This window comes from Giraffa tippelskirchi, chromosome 10 (genome assembly GCF_054371585.1).
Source record: "Giraffa tippelskirchi isolate mGirTip1 chromosome 10, T2T-mGirTip1v1.2.pri, whole genome shotgun sequence".
Taxonomy (NCBI): domain Eukaryota; kingdom Metazoa; phylum Chordata; class Mammalia; order Artiodactyla; family Giraffidae; genus Giraffa; species Giraffa tippelskirchi.
The window spans coordinates 7,557,667-7,571,415 of NC_137284.1; the positions used below are offsets into that span (position 1 = coordinate 7,557,667).

At 50.5% G+C, this 13,749-nt stretch overlaps 1 protein-coding gene across 3 annotated transcripts; it reads right to left on the reverse strand.

Moving 5' to 3' along the window:
• Positions 1-147: 147 nt before the first annotated feature.
• VPS51 (VPS51 subunit of GARP complex) lies at positions 148-12,151 on the reverse strand. Of its 3 annotated transcripts, XM_081532473.1 has the most exons (10): positions 11,842-12,151; positions 11,243-11,372; positions 4,001-4,147; positions 3,708-3,927; positions 2,881-3,598; positions 2,296-2,511; positions 1,881-2,099; positions 1,333-1,454; positions 1,136-1,223; positions 148-534 (listed from the first exon to the last, which is right to left on the reverse strand). In XM_081532473.1, the coding sequence occupies exons 1-10, from the start codon at positions 12,064-12,066 to the stop codon at positions 274-276; spliced, it is 2,346 nt and encodes a 781-aa protein (XP_081388599.1). In that variant the 5' UTR covers positions 12,067-12,151; the 3' UTR covers positions 148-273. The 3 variants fall into 3 exon arrangements, with proteins under 3 accessions (XP_081388599.1, XP_081388600.1, XP_081388601.1); XM_081532474.1 differs by lacking the exon at positions 11,243-11,372; XM_081532475.1 differs by lacking the exons at positions 11,243-11,372; positions 11,842-12,151 and adding an exon at positions 6,376-6,413 and having other exon boundaries at positions 4,001-4,403.
• Between the last annotated feature and the right edge of the window lie 1,598 nt (positions 12,152-13,749).

A 13,749-nucleotide genomic window follows, 5' to 3' on the forward strand; every position in this document is an offset into this window, starting at 1 on the left:
GGCCCATCGTGGGCCCAGCGGGTCAGCCAATCGGCTCTCGGGGGCGAGACCAACGTGAGCGCCTCCAAAGCCGCCTCTGCCGTCTCAGGCAAGACCAGAGCTCCACCCCAGTGCTCCAAGTCCCGCCCCGCCTCGCTGCAAGCGACAGAGAGGAGACAGCACGACTTTATTAGGCAGTAGGCGGAGCTTGAGGGGAAGGGCCGCCGGGGCAGGAGACAAGGCGATGCGGGGATTGGGGCGACTGGGCAAGCCCGTGTAAGGCCGTGACGGAGCCTAGCCGCGCTCACAGATGACCTCAACGACACTGGGTTCCATGGGCACGGGGTCCGGGCAGCGCAGGGCGGCTGAAGCCACCACTTCGTCCAGCAGCAGGTGCACAAGCTCCTCATCAGCCACGAAGCGCCACAGGTAGAGCTGCAGGAAGTGGCAGTCCACCTGTACCTGCTGCAGCCCGAAGCGCCCGAAGGTGCGCAGGCGCACGCACTCCAGCAGCGTCTTCAGGCTGATCTTGATGATGCCGGTCAGCACCGACACCTGCGCGCAGGGACACAGGGATGCAGAGCCACTACGGCAGGTGCTGGGGAGGGGTACCGGACCCCTGAAGGCACCCGCGTTCCGGGCGGGGCCCAGGGAGCCAGTAAAATGCCAGTAGCTGTGATGGGGTAGCAAAGTCCCCGAACCCAGGTACGAGGGAAATAGGATGTCGGCCTCATCACCTGGACGGGAGCAGACAAGGAGGGCCCGGCGTTCTGAGGCAGAGATGGGGTCAGCATGGACTTAGGGGAAAGGCTTACTACGTTGGAGGGAGAGCACCAGGTCCCTGGGCACGGGCAGGGTGGGGGCAGAGATCATGGAATGAACAGCAATCCCTGGGGAGGGCCTACGACTATGGAGGGCGTAAGAACAAGGGCCAAAGAGGTAGACCAGGTGATCCCTCAGACGCAGGCTTGGAGCACACCCAGGGCAAGGCCGAGGGAGATGACATGGTCATGGTGGGGCGCTGGGTGAGCACTCGCTCCTAGACACATTTCCCAGAAACAGAGACGAGGGGACTGCGTCCCAGGGCTTCCTGGGGCTGCTTCAGCCAACCTTCCCAAGGGGCCCAGGGAAGGCAGGGTCACTGGGGAACTCGAACCTTATTGAACTCCACAGGGCTGAACACGTCAATACGCTCAGAGAACAGCTTCTGAATGTTGCTCAAGAGGTTGGTGTCCATTGGGGCACTGGATGTGGGGAGACAAGCAATCAGAGCCCACCCCTGCACACCCCAGTCTTCCTTTTTCCACCCCCCCCACCCCACCCCCAGCCTTGGGCTACCCTGATCAGCCAGACCTGGGTGTATAGCTGGGTGCGTAGCGGCCCTGCTGCCGGGAGCTGCTGTAAACCGAGAAGGTCCTCTTGCTGGAGTCGCTGCTCTGGGCCTTCCGAACACCCTCCTCATACAGGAGCCCCACCTGGTGGCACAAGGAGGAACTGCAAGGAGGCCAGAGCATGGGGAACTTCCAGCCCACCAAGGATGCCCTAAGTTACACTCATATGTTACAAGAATCACGTTATAAGAGAAACACAGGATAGTTGGGGGGGCGGTGGGAGGGAAGGGGCTGTACCTCGCTGGTACCCAGTCATTATTTACAGAACCAGTGGAGTGCAGCAAAGGTGGAACATGAGTTGGTACTGAGGCCCAATCTTCAGTGTCAACCCTGCCCTGACTTCCTGGGTGACTCTGGCCCTCAGCTTCCTCCTCTGAGGTGAAATGGGGGTGATGATGCCAGCATGGCTGAGGCGGAAGGAGGCCAGAGATGCAGGCACTGCCTGACCCCAGCTGTCTTGATCCTTAAAGGGCTGTTCCCCCGACACCGCCAGCCAGCCTGGGGCAGCACCTGCACGTCAATGGCTGTCGTGTCCTCCACCACCCGCTTCATGACAGCACGCACGTTCCGAGGCTCCAGGGTACTGAGCCAGTCCCGTGTCTCCACGCTCTTGCGCAGCATCTGCGATATGACCAGGCCCTGCACCTTCACGTAGTGGGTCAGCAGTCGTCGTGCCGTCTCCCTGGCCTCTGCACACAGTGTGCTCACAGGCGTCACTGGAGACTGGTCCTGAGCCATGGATGCAGAGGACAGGCAGGCAGTGGGTACTGGGGGCAGGCTCTGCAGCCAGTGCCCACCAGGAGCTGGGCACAGGCTGGGCAAGGGAGAGGCTGAATTGGGCACAGGCAGCCCTATGAGGGCACTGACCAGTCTCCTGTGTTCCTAGCATCACCACCCCCCACTTTGCTATGAGCTAGCAGTTCACCTGCACCAGAAACTGTTCATCGGTGAGGGTGAGGATGTAGGAGATGGTGGCCGTCTCGTAGTCCAGGCAGAGGCGGGAGAGGAGCAGGAGCAGGGCAGGTGGCGTGGCACCCCCCTTCTCCCCGGGGCTGTCGCAGAAGCTCTGAGCCGTCTGGCACATGGAGCGGATGAAGCCCACGATGAGGCTCTCACGGACACCCTGGCTGCAGAACTCGCCCTGTGAGGAGGAGGGGCCTAGATACACAGCAGGTCCCCTCTTCCAGGCAGAGGCTGCCAGTGATATTCTATTGGGACCCCAAGCGCCCTGGCCTCTCTCATCCTGTTTCCAGCACTCGAGAGCAGCTCCCCTGCTGGGAGAAGGGACTGCAAGGGGGCAAAGCCTGCACTGGGGACCCTACTTGCAAATGCCCTCAGAGCCTGCCCCACCCCTCCAAGCTGTGGCAGTCTTCGAGACAGCCTGAAACCACATCCAGTCGGCGTGGGGCAAAGACTGAGGGCCCTGGAGCTGTCAAGCCACATGTAGGATGAACAAAAGAATGCCCCAAAAACGAAAAAAAAAAAAAGGATGCCCAGGGACAGGCCGTACCCGGAAGTAGGGCTTGTTGGAGAAAGACACCTCCTTGGCGGTGAAGAGGTGCACAGAAGCCAGCGAGGCCTTAATGTGGCTCAGGATGGAGCTGGCCACATTGGCCAGCAGCTCCGCCAGGCCGGGGCCTTCCTTCCCAGCAATTCGAGGGGCGGCCAGCGCCTGCCGCACATCCGTCAGGCTGCCCAGGAAGGCCGCCTGCAGGCCCTGCAGATGGTGGCCCAGGCGCTCGCGGGCCACGCGCTCCACGATCTCGGTGGCGGCCTCTGCCAGGCCGGCAGCGGCCAGCAGGGCCCCGGGTGCGCGCAGGCGCCGGTGGAAGCGGTCCAGCGCCCGCACCAGCAGGGAGTTGTCCCCGCCGCCCTGCTCCTGCGCCAGCCGCCGCTCCACCAGCGCGAAATAGCGGCTGCCCAGTTCCCGAGCAAAGGCTTCTAGCTTCTCGGCGCCCGCCGGGCCCTGGGCCGCAAACAGCTCCTGGTAGGCCGCCGCCACCTGGCAGAGGCCACCGACGAAACCGCTGCCGCCGTGGTCAGTGAACTCTAACACGTCGGGAGCCGGAGGGGAGGGCCCCAGCTCAGCCTCCAGACTTCTCAGCTCCTCCTCCAGCCGCCCTCGGGCATGCGCCAGGAACTCCTCGCACAGCTCCTCCGCGGGCTCACCCAGGGCCAGCAGCAGCTCCACGCACTCGGCTTGCTCAGGGGCGCCAGAGCCGCCCTCCCTGCAGGAAGGGAGATGGAGGTGAAGGGCAGGAAGACAGAATTCGGGGGGTATGGGAGGGGCAGACCTGGGAGCCCAGCGGCGGTGGCATGGTGGCCCAGGACCCACACCTGAAGCGCTGCCGTAGCTGCTGGGCCAGGCGAGCCGTAATGACCTGGCAGTCGTCCTGGATGGCGCGGAAGGAGGGCAGGTGCTGGTACTGCTGCAGCACGGCCCGCGCGCGGCCCTGGTATCGCACGGCCTGCCCATAGGCGCCCAGCTCCACGCACTTGGTGAGGCGCGAGGGCAGCTCGAAGAGGAACTGCAACTTCCGCAGCAGCGCGTGGACCCCTGGGGGACAGGTGGAGGTGGTGTCAGCCTCAAGAGGGGCCCACTTTAACACCGGCTCTGGGGTGCGGCCCACCTGCCAGCTTGGTGATGCGCTCGTGGCGGTCCTGCAGCGTGGCGCTGATACGCGCACTGAAGTCCGTGATCACCGCCATGTTGGTGGCCAACCGGTCCATCTCGTCCTCCATCTTCCGGAAGTCGTTCTTCATCTTCCGGATGGTGTCTGGGAGGACAGGGGCGCAGGAGAGGGAAAGGCGGGTGATTAGGGGCGCAGGCGGGACTCTCAGCTTGACACGCGGTCCGGGTGCCCTCACACACACTCGCCCCCTCCCCGGACGCGCCTGAGCTCACTCCTGGACGGTCACATTGATGACTTGGTGCTTGAAATGGGCGGCAGTGGTGCTTGGTCACCAGGAGCCAGGGTGAGGTGTTATGTCAGTGCCCCAAAGGTTTTTTGGGCACCCCCGGTGTGCCCCAAGCTTGGATGCAGAGAGAAGATGGCCCATGAAGCCACAGTCTTTGCTCTCAGAAGATGCCCAGATTCAAAGGAGGGTACAGGGACCTGTCTGCTGGGTCCCAGGGGCATCCTCTATGCCCGGCATCCTGCCTGGCACAGGCCAGAAAGTAAATACTTGTGCACCCTTATCTTTTTCCTGGACTTCCAAACCCTTGGGCTTCTGGAACATGGCTGACTGTCTCTGAAGGGCCCTTCCTCTTCAGTCCTGACAGAAACCTACCTAAAGAGGCTGTTCTTCCTTTCCACCTAGGTGCCTCAGGGCTTGGCCCCTTAAAGTTCCTACAGAGCTTCTTCTCCTACCTTTGAAGACCATGGCATCAAACCATACCCCTTCTTGTTGCCATCCCACTGTCCTCTTTGCCATGCCTCTCAGTTTGGGATCACTTTCACCTTCTTGAGCATCTACAAGGATGAAGCTTAGGACATTCCTGATTCTGTTTGCTGACCTCCTTAACTCCATCAATTCCTGCCTCTGCCTCATCCATGCCACCCTCTCCTTGCCCTCTCTAAGAACTGCCTCCTCTAAAACCTCAAAGCTTCTCTGGTGGTCCAGTGGTTAAGAATCTGCCTGCCAATGCAGGCAACACAGGTTCGATCCCTGGTCTGGGAAGATCTCACATCCTGAGGAGAACTAAGCCAGAGTGCTACAACTACTGAGCGCATGAGCTGCGAGTACAGAAGCCCATGTGCGCTAGAGCTGGTGCTCCCCAACAAGAGAAACCACCTCAATGAGAAGTCTGTGCACTGAAATGGAGAGTAGTCCCTGCTGGCCACAACTAGACAAAGCTCTCGCATGGCAACAAAGACCCAGAGCAGCCAAAAATAATTTTTTTTTTTAATTTAAAAACATTAAAAAAATAAAACCTCAGCTTCAAGTCTCACTGCCTTCTGTAATTCAGACCACTCATCCTGTGGACCACACTCTAAAATTCCTTTGGCTTTTTCAGGAACTCGAGTCCCATTGGCCCAACCTCTGGTCACTACCTGCAATACGTCTCATGGCTGCACTTTCCTCCTCACTCCTTTTAGAATCGGTGGGCCCCCACCAGCATCATCACCCATTTGTAAGCCCCCTTGCCTCTCTTGATCCCTGACTCCCATTATTGGTCAGCAAGACCCTACCACAGGTTAAGCCCAATTAGCAATCCCTAAGAAGGAACAGTTGAAAATGAACCACAAAATCACACCAACTCACCTCCCTTTAATATTACTGAATAGGACTTAGGTCCCAAATCAGCACTGCATATTGGTTAGTCATCCTTCAGGTGAGTCTGTGTTCCCATTTTCCAAACTAACATTTTCTCCTCAGTACTCACCTCCAATACATGCCCCCAACTCCCAAATGGTGACCCTGATTCACACTTCACAGAGAAAATACAAGTAAACATCAACTCCTTTCAGATCTGCAAAGTGAATGGACCCCTTACAGTGTGACGATGATGACTCAGACATTTCTGCCTCTGGGCCTGACCAGATCCCTGCTAACAACTTATTTAACACCTTGATGCAGATGGCAAATGGGCACCTCAAATATGACAGGTCCAAAACAGAATTCTTGACTCTCCCCAAACCTGTTCCTCCACTAATCTTTTCCATTCTGGCTCCTCATCATTTCTTAAGAGTCATCTTTGATTTTTATCTCTCCTTTACCCTACATTCAGTCCATCAGCAAGTTGTGTAAGATTTATCTCCAACATTTTCCTTCCAAGCCACTATCATTTCTTGTCTAAATACTTCTAGCATTTCTCAACTGACTTTCCTAACTCCACTCTGGAACTCACCATCAATATGTGTAACATACAGCAATGAGGATGAAACTGAAACATATCTATATAGGAGACTTTAATCCACTCCCGTCAATCCATGACAGATCAAAAGGACAAGAGCCAAATGAAGCTACAGAAGACCTAAATAACACAATATGGAAGACCTACTTGATTTATATCCTTTTCAAGATTCCGTAATACACCATAACCTTACCATGTATTAGGTCATAAAGGAAATCTCAATGAATCTACAAAAGAAACTGAAATGGTACAGAAAGCATTCTCTGATTACAATGCAATGAAATTGGAGATCAATAACAAAACTAGAAAATAAAAAGATCCCATTATTTAGAGAAAACCCTCATTGTTGTCAACTATTGGATCAAAAAGGAAATCAAAACTAAAAAGTATGCTGGGTCTTTGTTGCTGTGCTTGGGCTCTTCTCTAGTTGCGGCAAGTGGGGGCTACTCTTTCTTGTGGTGCTTGGGCTTCTCTTGTTGCAGAGCACGGGCCCGAGGGTGTGCAGGCTTCCAGCAGTTGTGGCATGAGGTTCTCAGTAGTTGCGGTTCCCGGGCTCAGTAGCTGTGGCACACGGTCTTAGTTCCTCCGTGGCATGTAGGATCTTCCTGGACCAGGGATAGAACCCATGTTTCCTGCACTGGCAGATGGATTCTTTACCACTGAGCCACCGGGGAAGGCCTGCTACACTTTCTTAAGTTATTATTTCTCCTTTATGGAAATATTTTTAAAAATCTATTTGTCTACTTTCTAATTGTTATGGTTTTATTTTTCACTTGTTAAGTAATATTCACACATAAAAATGATCCATTTAAGAATTTATTTATTATGCATAATAATGTTTATCTTTTATAGACAGGTAGTTCTTTCAAAAGCTACTACAGGTACTAGGACAAAAAACCTGATTTTTTAAACTTAGTTTTAGATTTGCTTTGTGTTTGAAACAAGGCATTAAACATTGTGTCTTACCTATAAAATTTTGACTGAATTATTTAGCATCTCATTACCTGTTTCCCCATTTGTAAAATGGATATATAGTTAACTACTTCATAGATGTGTAAGAATTTAATTAATATATGTTAAGCACTTCAATCAGTGGTTTTAAACAATATTGTCTAGTATTAGCCAATCAAAGCTGCTATTATTTATAATTACTAATAAATTAGCTACTACAAAAAAAATTCTATTCAATTAATCTGAAAGCTTACCCTATACCAATATTATACTGTCTTGATTTTATAGATTTGTAGTAAATTCTGAAACCAGGAAATGTGAGTTCTCCAACTTTGTTCTTTTTCAAGATTTTTTTGGCTATTCTGGATCTCCTGCATTTCCTTACAAATTTTAGGGTCAGCTTGTCAATTTACACATCACTGACTCAATGGACATGGGTTTGGGTGGACTCCAGAAGTTGGTGATGGACAGGGAGGCCTGGCGTGCTGTGGTTCATGGGGTCGCAGAGTTGGACACGACTGAGTAACTGAACTGTCAATTTATGCAAAAAAAGGCAGTTGGAATTTTGATAGGAACTGCACTGAACCTGTGGATCAGTTAGGAAGTATTGCCACCTTAAATATGAAATAAGTTTTCCAGTCTATGAATATAGGACATCTTTTTATTTACTTAGGTATCCTTTAATTTCTTTCAACACTATTTTAGTTTTCAATGTACAAGTCTTATACTTGTACAGGTGGTAGTAACATCCCCTTTCTCATTCCTGGTTGTAGTAATTTGAATACTCTCTCATATTTTCTTGGTATAGCTAGGTTTGTCAATTTTGTTGAGCTTTTCAAAGGACCGACTTTTGGTTTCATTGATTTTCTCTATTGTTTTCTATGGTCTTAATTCTAATCTTTATTATTTCCTGACTTTTACTTGTTTGGGGTTCAGTTTGCACTTTTTCCCTCTTACTTTCTCAGGTAGTAGGTTATTGATTTAAGATCTGTATTTTTGGCTCTGTTGGGTCTTCGTTGTGCACAGGCCTTCTTTAGTTGCGCTGAGCAGAGGCTACTCTCTAGTTGCAGTGCGTGGGCTTCTCACTGAGGAGGCTTCTCTCGTTGCAGAGCATGGGCTCTAGAGCTCACAGGTTTCGGGAGTTGTGGCGCACAGGCTTAGCTGCCCCAAGGCATGTGGAAACTTGCTGGACCAGGGGTGGAACCCATGTCCCCTGCACTGGCAGGCAGATTCTTAGCCTCTGGACCACCAGGGAAGTCCTAATCTCTTTTTTAATGTAGGCATTTACAGCTATAAATTTCCCTCTGGGCACTGCTTTTGCTTCATCTCATAGGGTTTGGAATGTTGTTTTCATGTTCATTCATCTCAAAGCATTTTCTAATTTCCTTGTGATTTTTCCTGGACACATTGGTTACTTAGGAGCAAACTGTTTAATTTTGACAAAGTTGAAAATTTCTTGAATTCCTTTCTGTTATTGATTTATAATTTAATTCCACTATGTTCAGAGAACACTAATCACTTGATTTCAATCCTATTAAATTTATTGAGACTTGTATGGCCTACAATATGGTCTATCCTGGAGAATGTTCCATGTACACTTAAGAAGAATGTGTATCCTGCTGTTGTTGCAAGAGAGGGTTTTGTATGTGCCTGTTAGGTCTATTTGGTTTAAGTGGTTTTTTTAAAAAATTAATTTATTTTTAATTGAAAGGTAAATTGCTTTGCAGTATTGTGCTGGTTTCTGCCATACATCAACATGCATCAGCCATAAGTATACATATGTCCCCTCCTTCTTGAACCTCCCTTCCACCTCCCACCCTATCCCACCCCTCTAGGTTGTCACAGAGCCCAGTTTAAACTCTGAGTAAGTGCTGTTTAAGCTTTCTATTTTCTTGCTGTCTTTCTAACTGTTCGCTCCATTTTTGAAAGTGGGATATCGACATTTCTAACTATTATTGCTGAATTTTTTTCTGTCTTTAATTCTATCCAATTTTGCTTTATGTACTTGGAATTCTGTTTTTAGGTCCATAAGTGTTTAGATTTGTTAATATCTTAATGAGCGGACTGTTATAATTATAAAATGTCCTTCTTTCTCTTTAGTAACAATTTTTGTCTTAAATATTATTTTGTTGGATTGGTACTACTATCCCAACTCTCTTCTGGTTACTGTTTGCATGAAGTATCTCTAGAGTTCTTAAGATCAAAAGCAAAATCCTTCTTCTCTTGTCTACAAAGGGCCCTCCTGATGTGGCCCCACAGGCTCCTCCAGGTTCATGTCATGCCTTACTCCCCTTAAAAACAAAAACAACAAAAAACCTAGCTTGTTATGTTTCCACTCTTACACCAGATCTTCTTGCAGTTTCTCGGGCACCACATCTGCCATCCAGTGTTCAAGCTGAAACTAGGACATTCTGTTTAGTCAAAGCTCCTCAACACTATGTCCTGTCTATGTTGCCCCTAACACTTCTCACTTTACTCATCACTGTCCATCTCCACCATTATCATCCTGGAGTAACAACTGAAATGGCCTCAATCTAACCACCTCTCCAATCTATTCCTTCCAATGCAGCTAGGAGCTAGAGGGATCTTTTCAAAACAAAAATCAAATCGTAACAGCTTAATTAGCTAAGTATGCTTTAGATAAAGGTAAGATTCCTTAATGTGCTCTGGAAAGTCTCTAGTTAAACTCGATCACACCTCTGCACCTGACTGGCTCTGGCCATAGTCTGCTTTCCCTCCTGCTACAGCAGATGGGCTCCTGACCTTGTGTTAAGGCGAACCTCTCCCATGCGCACTGCTCAATCCCCTCTTTCTTTCCTGAGGACCTTGCTTCTGCAGTTTCTCCCTCTCTTACACCACTGATGAGCACTCCATGAGCTAACATATTGATCAAGAGTATCAATTTCTTAGAATGCTTTTCTTTATTTATCTTCTAAGACACCCAGGGTCCTGGTTGTTCTCAAACTTTCCCAAATGTTTCCTCTGTTGAAAAAGAAAATGTGAGATTTTCCTTCTCTTCGTGACTTCCAAATCTTAGGATGCCCCCAGGCTTCAGTCCTCAGACCTCTTCTCTCTGTACACTCCCTCCCTAGATCTCATCTTGTTCCACTTGCATCTCAAGTTCCAGCCTTCTCTGAACTCCAGATCCCTCAACTAACAAACTTTTAAGAATCTTGAGCCATTCTACTTTTCCACTGCATCCTCCCTGGTCCATACAAACAGCATCTTGCCTGGACTGTTAAAACAGCCTTCTAATGGGTGTCTCCACCATCCTGTCCTCTCTATAGTCTACTTTCAACAGGGGACAGAAGGGTCCTTTTAAAACGAAAGTCAGGTCACCCCATTCTTCTGTTCATTTCATTTCACTCAGAGTAAAGATAATATACACTGCAGGTAGAACCACAAGATCTGCCTCTAGGATTAAGTACATGTGGGTCCAAAATTATTACAGAAGTCTGAGCAGTACATTTCCCCAACACAGGACAGAAGCTAGCGTGGATGAAAGCTGAACACTGTCTTGAACAGAGAATAAAGGGAACAGAAGGGGATGGGGGGAAGCCTTTACATGATCTTTGTCCCTTAATGACATACATTTTCTGTCTCTTTGCTTCATTTACAAAGAGAAAGGAAGGGGAAAGAGGAAGAAAGGAAAGAAGAAGAGAGAGAAAGAAGAAAAGAAAGAAAGAGATAAGCCCATTCTTGAGACAGACTGGAAACAGAGAAGAAAGCTACCACTGAGGAAAGAAACTGTTACTGAGGCGTCCTTAGTGTCAGAGATTCTAACTGCTTCAGATAAATTAATTTCTTTTTGAAATTTCATTTTGTTTTTTTTTCTCCCCTCTGGTCCCTCTGAGGGGACAAAACAACCCTCTGAGAACAGTTATTACCTCAATGGTTATCAAACCACAAAAGCTCTAAGAGAGAGAGAGAGATGAGAGTGGGTTCGCGTCAGGGGAGGACCATAATCTGCGTCTGCTCTGTCTAAACCCTCTGCTGGCTTCCCCAACACTGGAGGAACTGGGGGCTGTGGGGCTGTGAGGATTTGTGTCCCAGTAGGAATCACCTGTGGCTGAAATGAACTTGTTGTAGTTCTCATAGACCAGGGTCTGCATGTCGCTGTCTAGAGCCCGGATCTGCCGCACCATGTCCGTCTCACTGTCCATCAGCTGGGCCAGTGGGCACTCTCTACGCAGCTGGAGGAAATTAGGTGGTTAGTGTTCAGGACAGAGGGGCACTCATGTCCCCAACTGGTAGGCTTTTGGTGCAAGAAAATCCTGATCTCACCCCTGTCAAGAATTTCAGACAAGGAAACTATAAGTGGCATAGCTCAAGAGTTACCAGGTTAGACACTATTTGAGGTTTGTCAGCATTTCAAATCCTCAGATTGAGCAAGTCCTAGTCCTTCCTATGCCAGTCAGCGCCTGGGACACGCCCCCTATTTCGGGTCTATCTGAACATCAGCCCCGGAGACCTCAGACTTCACACCACCTCAGGACAGTTCAAGTTTGCCCACGCCCCCTTATCCTCCAGCTCTGCCCCTACAGCTCCGCCCAGAGCTGTCTTGCTTTTATGAACCCTTCCTCCCACACCCCCGCAAAAAGTCGGAGGCATGATCTGGGGCGTAATATACCGGTGGCCTGTTCCCCCTCCCCCTACACACACCTTATCCAGGTATACTTCCGGGTCGAAGTGCGCCCCATTGAGATCTGTAGGGTCCAAGGGGTCCGGCCCCGAAGGGCGTCCCGCCGCCTCCCCCTCTGAAAGGCCGTAGTAAAGCTTCAGCATTCCGTGCGCCTTACGCCGACGCTCTGGAGCCTCCGCCTCGGGTCCTTCCGGGGAGTCCCCAGGTCCAGACCCTGGGCCAGGCGCAGCGGCTGCCGCCGCCATGGCTCCAAGTGCAGCCCACAGGCGTGAGGCTGGGCAGGGGACAGGGAGGCGGCACTTCCGGGAGCCATAAAGTTGTTGAAAGGAGGCAGTCCTTCAGGTGAAACGTCCCCCTGCAGCCTCGAGTCCTTCGAGACTAGAGTTCCCCCCGCATGTTTTCTCCCCGAGCTCAGAGGTTCCGGGAGAACCCTGGGTTCCCCCCCAGCTTCTCAGATGGAAAAATTTTGCGAAACTGGTTGGGTCGCTGTCTTCCCGGAAGGAGGACGAGTCGTGGCTTCCACCCTGTGTCCCTAGATGCAGTGGAGGGAGCGTGGGCCAGTGGAGCCAGAAAGCCTGTGCCTGGCATCCTGCCACTGCCTGTGGGGCGAGAGGGCTGGCAGCAGCTCATTTTCCTTCATTCTTAATATCGGGGTACATAGTTCACAAGGGGACTGTGAGGATTAAATGCATATATTCTCGCCTGGAAAATCCCATGGAGCCTGGCGGGCTACAGTCCATGGGGTCTCAAAGACACGACTTAGGGACTAAAGGACAACCACGGTGCCTCAAGGGAAGTGTTTCTCATGGCCTGGTCCTCTGACGCGCATCAGAATAGCCTTCAGAATTACCTGTGGCGAGTTGTAAAGACTCTGGGCCCCCTCAGACCTAGCTTCTTTTTTTAAGTCTTTAAGTAATTCTGATGCACTGAAGTTTGAGAACTGTTATACCCTGAGAAGTCACACTTGGTAGATCTTAAGTCACTGATAAGGCTTCCCTGGTGGTTCAGTGGTAAAGAATCTGCCTGCAATTCAGGAGACCTGGGTTCCATCCCTGGGTTGGGAAGATCCCCTGGAGAAGGGAATAGCAAATCACTCCAGTATTCTTGCCTAGGAAATCCCATGGACAGAGGAACCTGGCCAGGCTACAGCCCATGCCCTACTGAAAGACTAACACTTTGTTTCTTCAAGTGACTGTTGAAATGCTCTGCCTTGAGTGGTTAGGTGGAGGTGTTGACGATAATTCTCAGGTTTCTGGTTGGGACAAATGTACAGCTGTTCACTGAAGTAAAGAGCTGAAGGTAAGGAAAGACTTGGGAGTTCAAATTGAGACACACTGAGTTTGAATGGAAGAAAAAGGAGAAAAAGACTTTTCAGTGTGGTCTTTGAAATATATGATGGGTTGGGGGGTCTGGGGTGGAATGGAAATCACTTTATTTATTCTTTGGCAGTTCAGTTCAGTTCAGTCGCTCAGTCATGTCCGACTCTTTGCGACCCCATGAACTGCAGCACGCCAGGCCTCCCTGTCCATCACCAACTCCTGGAGTCCACCCAAACCCATGTCCACTGAGTCGGTGATGCCATCCAGCCATCTCATCCTCTGTCGTCCCCTTCTCCTCCTGCCCTCAATCTTTCCCAGCATCAGGGTCTTTTCCAATGAGCCAGCTCTTCGCATCAGGTGGCCAAAGTATTGGAGTTTCAGCTTCAACATCAGTCCTTCTAATGAACACCCAGGACTGATCTCCTTTAGGATGGACTGGTTGGATCTCCTTGCAATCCAAGGGACTCTCAAGAGTCTTTTCCAACACCACAGTTCAAAAGCATCAATTCTTTGGCGCTCAGCTTTCTTTATACTCCAACACTCACATCCATACATAACCACTGGAAAAACCATAGCCTTGACTAGACGGACCTTTGCTGGCAAAGTAAT

What these genes read in the sequence shown, in the direction of transcription:
- VPS51 (XM_081532473.1), bottom strand. Translation starts at nt 12,066, where the DNA reads ATGGCGGCGGCAGCCGCTGCGCCTGGCCCAGGGTCTGGACCTGGGGAC. An exon ending in ATGAACAGTTTCTGGTGCAG is followed by an intron (nt 2,100 to 2,295) that starts GTGAACTGCTAG and finishes TCCATGGCTCAG; the next exon opens with GACCAGTCTCCAGTGACGCC. An exon ending in CGACAGCCATTGACGTGCAG is followed by an intron (nt 1,455 to 1,880) that starts GTGCTGCCCCAG and finishes TTGTGCCACCAG; the next exon opens with GTGGGGCTCCTGTATGAGGA.